This window comes from Apis florea, unplaced genomic scaffold (genome assembly GCF_048593485.1).
Source record: "Apis florea isolate Af1SG1 unplaced genomic scaffold, ASM4859348v1 contig_3585_pilon, whole genome shotgun sequence".
NCBI lineage: Eukaryota > Metazoa > Arthropoda > Insecta > Hymenoptera > Apidae > Apis > Apis florea.
In genome coordinates, this window is record NW_028256788.1 from 1,720,422 (window position 1) to 1,734,642 (window position 14,221).

Consider the following 14,221-nt stretch of genomic DNA (forward strand, 5'->3'; position numbering starts at 1 on the left):
TTATCCTAATCCCGTATCAATGTTGATTCAATTTCTTCGAGCGAAGCTTCGACCATCTTGTGAATTTTTCATCGCATTCATTCATCCCTCCTCGAAAGAAGGAAAAGAAGGAAAAAAGAATCTCTCTCGATTATAACCATCGAACGATTCCACTTCAACTTAACTTAACCTCACTTTTTTTTTCATCTCAATCGAGGAAGAAACGCAGATCGTGGGCAGGGAAGATAAACGATTAGGTGGATCTTCTGCCACGTATAAAAGGAGCGTATCGATGCGTAACTGTCCGACAGTGCGTCGAGTGCGTGTCTTGCGAGGAGTCGATCTCCCGTAACGAGTTACCTTCGATCTTGAAACCTATCCCACCATCGCGTTTCCTATAAAAGATGTCACAGAGGGGTCAGGATGCCAGTGCCACGTGCGAAAACGACATGTCCACGTCGAAAAGTAGCTCGTTGTTACGATTGAACCAGGAGAGCCGGCGTGCGTCGGGCGATTGGCAGGATCAGGACACGGATTCCGAGATCAGCGAGACCGATTTCCTCACGAAGGGCGCCTTCCTGTTGACGCCCAGCCACGAGCTCAGCATCGAGAAAGCTGCCACCATTTGCGAGAAGATGAATTTTCGGTAAGATTGACGAGGAAGATTTTTTTCTTTTTCTTTTCTTTTTTTTTTTTTTTTTTTTTTCAGAATTCTTCATCATATTCTACACAGATAGGGTATTCTTCTGTTGTTTTAATTTATATTCATTTAATCTTCTCGTTGGATTTTCGTTTCGTTAAAACGTTTTAACGCAAAATTATACTTGTTTATACTTATTTTTCAGAAGTTTTTAAATCGAGGATTTTTTTTGAGTTTTACGTAACTTTTTAAATTAAACTCTTGAACTCTCAGGAATCCAAGTTTCGTTTGATAGTTCGAAATTTCTTAAATCGAAGATTTTCGAGGTACGTTTTTTTTAAATTCACTGTCTTTTAATCTATTAAATTCTTCAATCGTTTGTATTAAAGTTTTCGTAGTTTAATAATCTTACGCAATTTTTGATAATATTAAATTAAATTATTTATTTTCAATATTCAATTTTGTACGTGTAATAAACTTTGTAGTACAAAAATTATTACTATTTTTAACGAATTAATTGAACTACGTTGAAGGAATTATACACTTAATAAATCACTTTTCCAATAAAATTTCAATTAATCTATTGGATGAATAACGCGACAACTGAATCACAATCGCAATGAATTTTCGTTTTTCTTTTTTTTTTTTTTTCGAACGCGATGTCCTCGAAATGACGCATTGTTCCCCCTGAATCTGTCTCTAACGATACACAAATCATAACAGATACAAGGCAGAGGAGAGGCCTCTCATTAATTCTAAACATGGGACAAGCAAGTGTGACGACGATTTAATTGAAATTCTCGTTCCCTTCAACCTTCCCGATTTTAATGGATGACCAACTAGCTAATTTATTAAATTTAACTGATCCATTAAATTGTGTTTCGAAATACAATTTGCCTTTCACGAAGATCAAACACGATCGCGTGAATGTTGTAAATGAATACGTACGCATCAACGTATATACAAATGTCTCCTTTGAACAAACTTGAAGGAAAACTTCAAAAAAAAAAAAAAGAATAAAGATTTGAAAATGGAATATAAAATGTGATTTCACGTCGCAGTGGAATGTTCTCCCTGACCAAGACGGCTACCGGTATACTCTTCAAGTTCAGCAACATCGACGATTTTCAGGCGGTCTATAAAAAGGGGTTCCACAAAGTCACGGGGGCGCGGTTCTACAAGAAGGTACTTATCTTTAAAAAAAAAGAAAGCGGTATACCTTCAGAATCCCTTCACTAAATACGACGTTTCGTATTCATGAACGGGTAGGTCGCCATACCTTGCAGACCGGCCAAGACGTTCACCGTCTACGTTCTGGACGTACCCGAAGAATTGCCAGAAGAGGATATCAGGCACGCTCTCTACAAGTACCGGTCCATAGTCGAAGTGACGCGGCTACCTCTCAACACGGGCACCGTCCGTAAGTATATTCCTCAAGCTGGCGAAAAGGTTGATGTTGCGCGAGACAGACGGTTCAAAAATTGGCCGCGCCTCGTGTTTCATATATTTATACGTATAACATAAACATCGGTAGTTCGATAATAAATTATCAATAATACACCAATCGTATTTACCAATTGGTTGGTGTTAACGATTATTATTACCGTTTTATTGATTTATCATCGAAACAATACTATTTTGTTTGTACATTCGATGTTTACGCTCGAAGGGAATATATATGTTGTATATATGTAGCCTACGTTTATCGTTAATACACGGAAATGCAATAATAACGATCGATCGACAAATTATCATTTTCGCAAGTTTCGTTAGAAAACGCGGAGAAAAATAAAAAATATTTATAAAGGGCGAATTGAAAATTTTCGATTCGATCCTGGTAAAAAAGATTTTTTCCCGATAAATCGAATTTTAACGAGAGCGCATATATATACGATTGCGATATTCGATATCCTAGGATTAAAAAAAAAAGGGGGGGGGGAAGAAGAAAAATACGAGAAAAGAATGAAGCCCTCTGCATTCAACGGCACGAAAATCGCGAGCTTGAACGCAATTAGTTCCATTAATTCCACCCGTTAGCCATCCCCGAATCGAATTAATTCCCCTCCCTCTTCGTCTCCCTAACCGCTTGCCCGGTGACCCGGTGTCTGCTTTGTGAATTAGTGAAAGCGATCAACGACAAGTTGAAAAGCGAGGCCCACAACCAGAACGAGCCAGCGACGATTTATACGGGGCCACCCGTTATAAGGGTGACCCTGGCCAGCGTGGAGGAGACCTCGACGTTGCTCAGCCGCGGTCTCGATTTTTATGGGGCCACATATTTCCCCACCGAAACGCCCCATCCGGCTGCTCAACCCCTGGCCAAATACAAAAACAACAGGTGGGAAACGAATGTGCGCGCTTGCATATGCCCCCCTCCCTCCTCCCCTATTGAAATCAATTTCAATTTATCGGGTTTGCCGATTTACATCCCCCATTCCCCCTCCAGCCTGATCAACTTTTATTTTTGCATCGGTGCTTTTAATTGGCTATTTGACCCGTTGCGTGTTAACCCCCTGCGAATGATATCTCTCTCTCTCTCTCTCTCTTTCTTTCTTCCTGCTATTTTCAAATTGTATTTGACATTTTTCTTTCTTTCCTTTTTTTTTTTTTTTTTTGGATTAATGAAATATAATACAGTTTTTAGCGATTAACGATTTTTATATTCAACGAATTTGTGGATGTTGTATAAATTGGACAAGGGGTAAATATGGAGGAGATTGTTTTGAAAAAATTCTTGGAAAATTCGATGGTTTGAAATTTGTCCCGTCGTTTCGTTCGTGGAATTGCGCCCCGTTATTATTATTCCCGTGTAAACACTCGGGTTTGAAAAGAGAGTTTAAATTTGCACGGGACGTCCAAGTATAGACTCGGAGACTTGTTCGTTTCCCGGCGCGATACGCTTTTGTCGCGGGGTGGAAACAAGCGCAGGTTTCGATGGCCGCGGTATTTTCGTCGTTTCCAATTTACGGGGGAGGGGAGGGTTCACAATTGAATAGAGCGCGGCTTTTATGATCTCCATAACACGCGACGCGTGTTCCATTCCGGCCGATACGCTCGCCTATTTTCCCACCGTGCTAATAATCCCGTGGCCCGATAAACGGGTAAACCCGCGGAACAACGCCAGCTTCCAAGTATTGTCGTCTTTGATGGAACGCACCAGAGTCGATAATTGACGTTTCACGGATCAACGTCTGCCATTTCCATGCATCAAGCTCGGTTTAATTGGTGAGAGGATTTTAATGTTGATTACGTTGCTCGCTGGGACGATTGATTCGATTGTTCGAGAATAATAAATTACCCTTTGAGATATATATATATATATTTTATAATCTTTTTTAATCCTCTTGTTTTTTTTTTTTTTTTCGTTTGTTATTTGTGGATTGGAAAGTAGCTTTGGTTGTTGCAACGTTTCGACAAAAGAGAATTGAAAAGAAGGTAATAAGAAAATTAGATTCCTATATATTGATTGCATTTGCATTGATTGCATGAATACGAAAAAGAATTTTGAACGAACAATTTGGATCTAAATGAAGATACGAGATATAAAGTTTGTAAAACTTAATGTTTTTTTTAAACAATTTGTTCGAGTCTCTTTTGGGATATATCCAACCTAACCTAACCTAACCTAACGCTTCGTTTTAAATATAATTTCTATTAGAAAGCTTAGCTTTTCTTTAAGCATGCACGACACGCTAATTAATCATTGACCGAAGTAGAGCCACACATTTCCTCGATGGTCCAATTTACACGCGACAACCAAGCACAAAAGCTGTACTATTGCCGTTCGAAAAGTAAGAAGAACGGGGATAGAAAGCTGTTCATTTTTCAACGAAGCCCGCCATCGTTTCAGATGGCTCGAGTTGGCAGCCATCGGCGCTGGACAAAGAGTCAGGGACCTACTTCCGGTCTTCGACAACGCGGGCTTCAACAAATTACCACCCCCGGCCAGTCGGATGATAAAACCGCAAAAAAACTGACGTTTCCCTCGACTTCTTTCATCCCCACTTCGATATTCCGCGGGATTTCTGTGTTTGAAGATCTCCAGCCTCGGAGTTTCATCACACTTCAGACTGAAGATCGATTTCAGGGGATTAAGAATGGTTTTAATTACAGCCAACTGAAAATTATTCGTTGATGATGAGAGAGAGAGAGAAAGAGAACCGAAACGTTGGTGCAACATTTTTGTTAATTTAATAATCCTTTCATGAGTATAGCAGAATGTCAATGGAACGAAGGTATATTTATTTTAAAAAGTTGAATGAAAAAAGTAATTTGTAATCATAGCTTGTTAAATTATTCTTTCATGTGGAAAATGTTCTTTTTAATTTTAATTTCTTCGTGTTTGGTAAGTTTAAAAGTAGTTATATTCTGAGATTATAATATTATATAATGTTAACTATAATACGATGAGGAGAATTATAATACTGTATTTGATGGGTTGCCTAAGTTTCTCTTGTACTCTACTGTGAAAGGGTTAATAACCAGCTTGTCGAGTTAACTCGGTAATGTACCAGGTAGAACGATCTCTGTGAGAGATTCTTTTAAAAAGAATTTGGGAAATTGGTTTTAGCACTTACCCTTTTCGTTGCTGGTGAAGCTTCATAGAACATGGTTGTAAGTCCTGAAGAAAATATAGATCCTGTAAAATAATAATAAAAAAAAAAATAAATAAATAAAAATTGATAAAAGAAATTAATCGGATTATTAGATATATTCTTATTATTATTATTTTTAATTTCGGAAATAGAAATTTTTATCAGAATTATAATGGTGAAAAAATGAATGAGTTAAGACAATATTTGTATAATGATAAATATTTTTGTAATAACATATTAATAATTACAGAGATAATTCTACCTGGAACTTTGTACGAAAAATGTTCCTATTTATTTTTTCCATTTGTGTGCAAGAATAATATTTAATAACGAATCGCTGTTCCTATTTAAACTACATATTATTATCGATTTATAAAGATTTAAAGAGACTAAAAAATTCGTATATCGGAAGTAATATTCGGATATAATATTTTCTAACATTTAATATATGTTACTGTTGTTAAAAATGCTTCTACACATTACGATATATTTGAATTGAATTAATATTTTTAACAAAGACGATTTATTTTTTTTTTTGATGTATTAACAAGAATAATTGTATGAAATTTAAAAACTATTCTCATATAAAAATTAAAATTCTAAAGATAGAAGGAGGCATTATTTAATTGTAACCTGAACAATCATAGTACCGATCGTGCCGCTAGGCGGCTCCGAACTCAACCGCGATTCTCGTTAGCAATACTTGCAATAGAAGATATAACCATCGAGCTGAGGTGATGAGTCGTCGTTTTTCCCATAATGGGAAATGGATTTTTCTTTTTTGTAGACTTTCATTCGTATAACTCTATCCTTAATACATTGTTTATCGTTACTTATCGAATTTTTTATTGTATAATATAAGTATACAAGTTGTTAAATATGTATTATTATTATTAAGTTTTAATTATTAGAACTTAATAATATTATATTTATTTATGAATAGTATATATTTTAGAATAAATTAGATAGTAATTAGAAAAGTAAAAAAAAATAATCTTAATTATAAAGTGATCAGAATTCTAGACACAAGTCGATTGAGTTCGATATTACATTTCGAAATCGATTAGAGAGAAGGACACTTAAGAAAAAAGTACAAGAAAAAATTACCTTGGCTATAAAGAATTACGAATGCTAAAAACAAAAGAAACCATGTAGTAACCAAAAACGAAGTAAAATAAAAAAAGAAAGAAAAGAAAACAAAAGAAGGCACGATACAAAGAAAACGTGACAGATCCATTAAAGCTAAGAAGCTAAGGAGATAGAGAAAAATCCGCGGAGAGAAGAAAAAAGAAAAAAATGGAAGGGAGGAAAAGAACGCCAGCAGTATCAGGAACAAAAGGAAAGGAGTGGCTACGGAAGTGTAGAACAGCTGGCACGAGTGGTTGACGGAGCACAATAACGATAAATGTAAAGTTTGCGTACGCATCGTTAGTACCATTTCCAGACTTGCAATAATCGTTGCTGCCAGAGAATACGACCTCGCTCTTGGGGCTTACTAACTACTAATTGTTACCAACTTAGCGAAACGAAGGATCCCACGTCCGCGTGCGGCAAACTCTTCGCGCGTTACTTCCCCAGATTAAAGAAATTTAACGTCCATGCCCTCGAGACAAAATGTCTCGGATTTACGTTAACTTCTACGAGTACAGGTGTGCCGCGAGAGAACACGCACGATAATAATAATTGTTGTGTGCACGTTTCGTGAAATTCGTGATTATGTTTACTCGTATATTCTAACTTTGATATAACAACTTTGATTAATAGCGTGAACTTGAAACCTTTGTAACGTACGCATGTTATTCAATGTGTTGTTGAGAGTTAATTGAGAAAAATTCTTATCGATAGATTATTTTTCATGGATTTTGAAGATTTTTACGACGATTAGAAGAGAAATTTCTTGAAAGAACGGTGTAAGATTATAATAAGTTTTAACAGACTCGTTCGTGATCGAATGATATAATAATTACTTAAGTATTCGTTAAGTGACGAACTTCTTCGAGTATCGCAAGTTCGAATGAGAAAGTGACTCGATTATACGCGTTAAGTAATATTGCGTTAATCTTCTGTTTGCGGTGTTATGCTAAACCCTTCAAAGTATTAAAACTGACTTTCCCCTCGGGGAAAGCTTTCCCTTACCCGCGTAATTCTATCCTGTTGCAGTTCTATAGGTCCAACGATTCTACGCTACTACTAATTACACGTGTACACAACGCGAATCAGATTTGCATCCTACGTTTTTGAATATAATTAGAAATGATTAGAAAAAAAAAAAAAAGAAAAGTAATAAATGTACGATGTTTAAAAAATTTTCCATTAATTAATGTTACCATATTATTCATTTTGTAACGTGGAAAAATTATGATTTAATTTAATTCGTATTACTATTAAATATTTAACAAGAAATTAAACTTTCTGAATTAAATGGTAATTTAATAATTACAACATGTTTGAATTAAAAGAACAGGAAAGAAAGAGATGGTAAAATTCAGCCAACAAAATTCAAGTTCGTTCAGTCTCGCGGAATTATAAGATACACTCGCCATTATCGTTTACCAGCTCTCTTTCGCGCGTTTTTGCGATCTTTAATCGTGCAGTTGAGTCGAGAGGGCGGAAATTAAACGTGTACTATGTCTAGCTTACACAAAGAGTGGAAAGGGAATGGACGACGAAAGACTGAAAGTGAAACGAATTGTAGAGAAGGGGAAAAAAAATTGAGAAGAAAAAGGAAAGATAAGGAAAATAGTACGAAAAGAAAAGAAAGCAAGCGAGAAAGCATGAGAAATGTCAATAAAAGAAAAAAACTTAACAAAATCAAAATCAATTTTCATATTATACAGAATCTTTATTAAAAATAATAATTGCATTAAGTATTCAAAATTAAAAATATTTAGCAATAAACGATTGATTAATCACCTTATTCTGTGTTATTAATTTATTTGCACGTCTAATTATTAATCATCGAACGTTATTAAATCTGATTTACATAAATTGGACGAATATAAATCAACGAATTGATATTGTCCCGGGAATACGATGATTTTAAACCGATGACAATTACAGAATACGAAAATTGAATTGAAGAGTAGAGCCACCAAGCAAAATTCACAATACTTTAAATACAACGTCAATAATTTCAAATAATTCTCTTATTTAAAAAAACATAAATATTTCTCCTCCTCTACAAACGTCTCCACATATTATTCCAAAAAATTATTTCATCTAAAAACATTCATTCACAATTTATTAAAAAAGAAAAAGAAGAAAATTAAATTAAATCCTAATTCTAGATCCACACGCACTAAATCTTTCGAATTTCACTCTTGAAAGATTGAAGACCATTACAGAACAGAAATATCAATCTAGAAGAATCTCCTTCCCCGATCGTGCAACAAAATGGCAAAACGGAAAACCCAAATCCTAACCTCTCTCGTTTCCCAACTCGCTCCGCCCCACTCCATCCGAAACGGTTAAACAAACAAACGAGAAGAGACACCTGAAACAAAGCGCAGGATTCTCCTTCTCCCTCCCCCTCTCACTAAATCACCCTCACTCTGTCTCTTTCTCTCCGCGAATCTCGGCACGGATCGATGAACGCGAAGATGTCGAGGCATTATCGTGGAGCCGATTAAAAATGTATGCACGGTGCCTGTGTTAAGTAGGCAGATACTCTCTGCTCGGGAGTCCTTTAGCCCGGCGGATGACGCGGAAAGCAAGTGCGCGGGGGCAGGGGATTAGAGGAGGAGCGAGAGGGGGGAAGGGAAGGGAAGGAGGCGGAGGAGAGGGGGGAGGAGTGAAAGGACGCTTCTAGCAGGCTCGAATATTGCAAGCGAGCCGGCAAGAGCGGAACAGAGACGGTGAACGCCTGGTAAGCACCTCTGAAGGACCATTCTCGGCGAGCTTGCGTTCCTAATCGCATTGGAGTCATCTATATTATTACGAGCTCGTGCATGTATAACCGGTCGAGAGGGGAAAAGGACAGAAAAGAGAGAGAGAGAGAGAGAGAGAGAGAGAGAGAGAAGGATTTAGCTAAATGGAAGAGCGAAGACTTGGATGTATAAAGGAAGGCCAAAAGTTGGCGACAATGTTCGCCATTTAATCTTTCCTTTTCTTCCCTTTTATTTTCACGATTTCTCTTGTCGCTTCTTTTCAGACGAGTCTTTCTTTCTCGTCTCGAGTTTCTTTCTCTCTTTCTAGAGAGAGAGAGAGTTGGCCTAGATCGAGAGAAATGCTTTTAAAAATCGCGAGGGGAGGTGCGAGAGAGGAATTATCGAAGTGGAGGGAAGGAGGGGGGGGGGATATAGAATTATCGAGGGTTCAAAGGAAGAAGTGGAGCGACGAAGGAGATTAGCGATTCATTGTGTTCATCGAGTGTATAGGTTTTCTTTTTTTTTTTTTTCTTTTTTTTGAATTTTATCGAAATTGGAATTTCGTCGAATTTTGCGATAAAGCAACGATCGCTTCCGACGGGACGGATTGTTATTTTTTCAAAATGCCGAACTCCGAACTTTAACCACCGTCGATGCCAACTTATCTTTCGCAAAGAGTTCTTCCGCCATCCCGTGGGAGGCGAAACAGAAAACGGAGGAGGAGCGAAAAGGAAAAGAAGCGAGGAAGAAACAACGCTTGCATCCGTGAAACTTTCTCAAATTGTCCCCAGAACGAAACGAGGCGCTCGTTGGAATTGCATTGTTCCAACTCGGATTCCCGAGTTCGCGTGACAAGGAGGGAGGGAAGGAGGGGATCGTCCTCGAACTTTCCCTGGCTAAACATCGAAAGTCACGCCACCGCTTTAACCCTGCAAAATTCCTCAAAAGGAAAGAGCTGACGGTCCGAACGATTGTCTTTTGGAGAGCAATCAGAGACGAGGATGGAGGAAAGGAGACAAAGGTGGGGGGAGGGGGGGGGAGAGAGGAGGTTTAAAGCTTCGACGAGCTTTTACCTTGACCGACACCTGACTTTTCGACCCAACTTCGAAAACTAGGAATGGAAAAGCGATTTCCACCGCCATTAAGAAGACAGAGGGAATCGTTTCATTTTTAATTATAATCGCGATACTATTTCTGTAGAAGATGGATCGAAAAAAAGACTGGATATATAAATACGGGTGTGCAAACTGGTGGTGTGATTGGTCGAATCGAACAGAAATTCCTTCTTCTTTCGACAAAACTGGAAACAGAATTTGTGGAAACAAGAGCGGGAGAACTGCTCGGCATTCGAGAGAGCCGAATGCACACACCTCCTCGCGTCCCATATTTGTTTAATTAGTCGGCCAATGATGGCGCTGGGTGGGTGGCGCGATATTGGACGTCGCAGATAGATTGCCCGCCAGGAAGACCCAGTGTGGAGTCGCTAATTAAACTCCGCACGAAACTAACCTGAACTTCGAACTTTCGTCCCGAGTACGAGGGATTTTAATGACGACAACCTACGTGGAAATCCTCCGCCGAGAGTCTGTTTGCCGTTTTCCTTTTCCATTCAACCGCTTCCGCCTTGAATTTTCATTTCTCGGCCCCGCTTTCTTAACTCAAAGGAACTCGTTAAAGGATCCTTACCCGTTATCCATCCCTATCTATCCTAAATTCCAATTTGCGGCGCTCGCACTCGATCAGTTTGTTGTTCACTTTCGAGACAGCTGATACTTAATTGTTCTTTCGTTACAATTATTATTGCACAATTGATATCGACAGAGAGAAAGGAAGAGAGAGAGAGAGAGAGAGAATATCAAAATTATTTCGAGGAAACCGTACGACACGGTCAGCCACGAATTCGCCACAATTTCTACGACTCCTCCCCTCCCAAACTAATCTTCGTTCGAGCCACCATCGTTCGAGAAACCCTTCCAATACTACGATTCCTCCTACTGGGAGGGCAAACTGTTATCACGGTCTGTTGTCAAAGATCGACGATCAGCGATACCATGGAAATTCCAGTTGGTAATTTTCGAGTGGCAAGGGGAAGGGGGATGAGATTAAGCGAGAGGAGGGGGTGAAAAAGGAGGTTTCACGGATTGTTGGAAGAATAGAAGAGTCAGTTTCGTTATCCATATGCAGCTATTGAAGAATATTTCGAGCTCGATAGGGTGTTAGTTTAGAATAGTTGCAATGAATTTTAGGCATTTCGAAAATTTCAGGATAAACGAGCAACCCTCGATCGCGCGGAACAGGAATAGCTCGGGAGTTTCGAGATTTTTACGTGACTTCGCGTTGTAATTAAAGTATTAAAATTCAGAATAACTTTGACAAACTTTTAAAACGACAGAGTAAAAATTCTATTTTTATTTTATTTCGAGAGGGGATCGATTCGATGAAAATTCCATCTCCCCCGATAGGTCGAACCCTTTATCCACGCCTAAGATACATCCGATAGAATCGTCCTACGATCTCCACAAGTAGCAGCTATTCGCAATCTTAAGTTCCCTCCCCTCGTCTCTAAGAAGCAACCATCATTTCTGATCCCTTTCATTCCAATTTCTCCACGATCCCGCGAAGCGAATAAGGATTGAAGGTGAAATGCAGCAGAATCAACAATCGCGGGGACGAAAATAATTCCGCGGCATGAAAAGGGCTCGGATGAATATTAAAAAACGCAGGTCCCTGGCAAATTAATCGAGTTAATGCCAGGATATTTTCAGGACCAGGAACACTCTGCTCCCTCCTCACCTTTCCTTCCTCCTTTATCCTTTATCTTCTTCCTTGGCGCCTGCTTCTCTACGAAGAGAACGCGACAGAGAGAGAGCTCTATTTTTTTCCCTCGAATCAACCTGCCCCGCCGACTGACTTCGCCGCTCTCCTTCTGAATATTCATTAATCTTCTCTTCTCTTCTCTCTCTCTCTCTCTCTCTCTGTCGGGAATGCACGTCTCGAGGAAAGAAAGAAAGAAAGAAAGAAAGGGAAAATAAATCTACCCCTCGAAAAGAGTGGAAGGAAGCCAACCTCTGCACCTTTCGCGTCCTCCACCTTTTCTTTCGCATTTTCTCTTCCCTCTCCCTCCGAGCTTCCTCCTTCCAGATCGCCGTAACGAAATTCTCCACGCGTTCCTCGCGTTGATATCGCACCGGTATGAATGCCGGATTTATCCTGGATACGTGTACTCTCTGAGTTCGTTCTTCTCTTTTGATCTTTTTTCTCTTTTTTTTTTTTTTAATATTCTCTCTCTCTTTCTGTCTCTCCTCTTTTAGTTGGTTCCTCTTTGGAGAAGGGAAAGAGCAGTTATGAAGATATTCACTCGAGCCACAGCGACGATTCGTGCCTCGAATCGCATTTGCATTTTTTCTCCCTGGGCTTCTGATTTTCGGGGGGGGGGGGACGGGGTAATTGGTTATTAGAGACGCGATTTCTTCGCGCGAATTTTAAGGGTGAAACGTTTTGGCCGGTTTTTTGAGAGTGGAAATTGCCTGGATCTTTTTCTTTTCTTCGAGATTACAATTACTCTTTCTTTTCTTTCTTTTTTTAAGAATTCAGGGATCTTATCACCCTCGTGAGGATAAAAATGAATTTTTAAATCTTTACGCATATTGTCAGTCATCGCAGACAGAACGCTGGATCACCGTCAAAGTTACAAATAAACGAAACGAAATCAATTATCGTTGTATGTTCAAAAAACTGTACCTATAATTCGATCAATCTCGATATCCTCCACCTGTCAAAACTTAGATTCAAATCAACAAATACTCCTCGCGAAGAAATTCAAAAAAAAAAAAAAAAAAAATGATATTGCAAGAAATATCAACCAGCACATTGTATATTACCAAAAATACTATTACGATAAAAGAAAGAAAGAAAGAAAGAAAAAATGATTGTTTCCAAAAAAAAAAAAAAAAAAGTAGCGCACGTCCGCCAGAGGCGTCCCCGTAATTATTCACTTTGACAAGAGGGGAGGAGGGGCGAATAAATCGCGTACGAAACTACATCGCTCAGCAGCCAACCGGCAGCTTCAGCGGAAAATCGTTCGACGCGTTGGTTCGACGTCCACCGTCCTCCTCCTCCTCCCCTGCGCATCCACCCTCGAACGCGGTGGCAAGAAAATTTTCGCCGAGGGAGGGCCGAGCGATTTTTCACGGCACATCGACGCTGGACGGCGATGCCAGAAAGTGGAGAAGGAAAGTGGAAAAGTAAGCGGAGGAATGTTTGCCGCCAGAACAATCCCTCGCATTTTTCAGCAAACTTCTTGCCACCTCTTTCTCCCCCCGACTGTCGTCTTCCCCGACTTGATCCCGCCTGTTGCGGCGGTTCAACGTAACGAATGAAATTCTGATGATGCCTGTGATGAATAATAGATAAATAGGGAAATTCCACTTTGTGGAATACGTGGTAGGATATTTTTCTGTTATTATCAGCGAAACGATTTGAATGGAATCGCGTCTATTCTTTTCTTTTGTTTTCGTCTCTATGACGATCCAAACTTTTTTATTTTTTTATTTCTCTTATTAATACGCGTAGGCTAATTATTTGTTTGCAACGATAGTTTGATTTATGAATGTAACTTTGTATTCGAATAATTCAAAAGATAATAATTGCATGTACGAGCAAGTTAACGGTTTCGAAAATATTTCAATCTTGCGCTACGATCGTCGTTAACGAAATTTTACAAATGGAAATGATTTTAACAATTTTGAATTATATTCGAATTATAGCTCTTCTATGTAGTTTGAAGTGGAGGTAGACAGCTTAATGTTAATTCATCAACATTGGGCAAAACTTTGAAAATTAATCAAATTAAAAAATCTAAACGACTTTGTACAAATATTTGCACAAATATATATGTCCAAACTGAAGAACCAATCGTGCTCCACGATCATTTACTAACCAATCTGAAGATTCTCGTATGCCCTGTTTTTGCCTCCGATCATTATTTTGAAAAACCGAGAAGAAATTACAGGAAGCAATATTAGTCGAAGGAATAATCGATCCCTTCCACGAGACTTCATTCATGCATCGACACGTGCAATTAACGTTCCAATTAACGTTAAAATTTTCTTTCGCCTCAACTGCTCCTCTCGAAAGGAGGA

General features: G+C 38.7%; 1 protein-coding gene and 1 long non-coding RNA gene across 2 annotated transcripts in view; one reads left to right on the top strand and one right to left on the bottom strand.

Moving 5' to 3' along the window:
- Nucleotides 1–14,221, bottom strand: part of LOC105735726 (uncharacterized) — a 210,254-nt gene that overhangs the window by 164,607 nt on the left and 31,426 nt on the right. The gene's annotated exons all lie outside the window — the stretch shown is intronic.
- On the top strand, nt 162–5,822 carry LOC100863774 (uncharacterized). Its single transcript, XM_003694432.4, has 5 exons — nt 162–625; nt 1,681–1,804; nt 1,889–2,039; nt 2,741–2,957; nt 4,470–5,822. Exons 1-5 carry the CDS (start codon nt 384–386, stop codon nt 4,594–4,596), a joined length of 861 nt encoding a protein of 286 aa, XP_003694480.1. The 5' UTR covers nt 162–383; the 3' UTR covers nt 4,597–5,822.

Bases quoted from the DNA above. Each gene is read 5' to 3' on its own strand.
- LOC100863774 (XM_003694432.4), top strand. From the start codon at position 384: ATGTCACAGAGGGGTCAGGATGCCAGTGCCACGTGCGAAAACGACATG. The intron at 626-1,680 runs GTAAGATTGACG...TTCACGTCGCAG, and splicing joins TGCGAGAAGATGAATTTTCG to TGGAATGTTCTCCCTGACCA. The intron at 1,805-1,888 runs GTACTTATCTTT...ATGAACGGGTAG, and splicing joins GGGCGCGGTTCTACAAGAAG to GTCGCCATACCTTGCAGACC.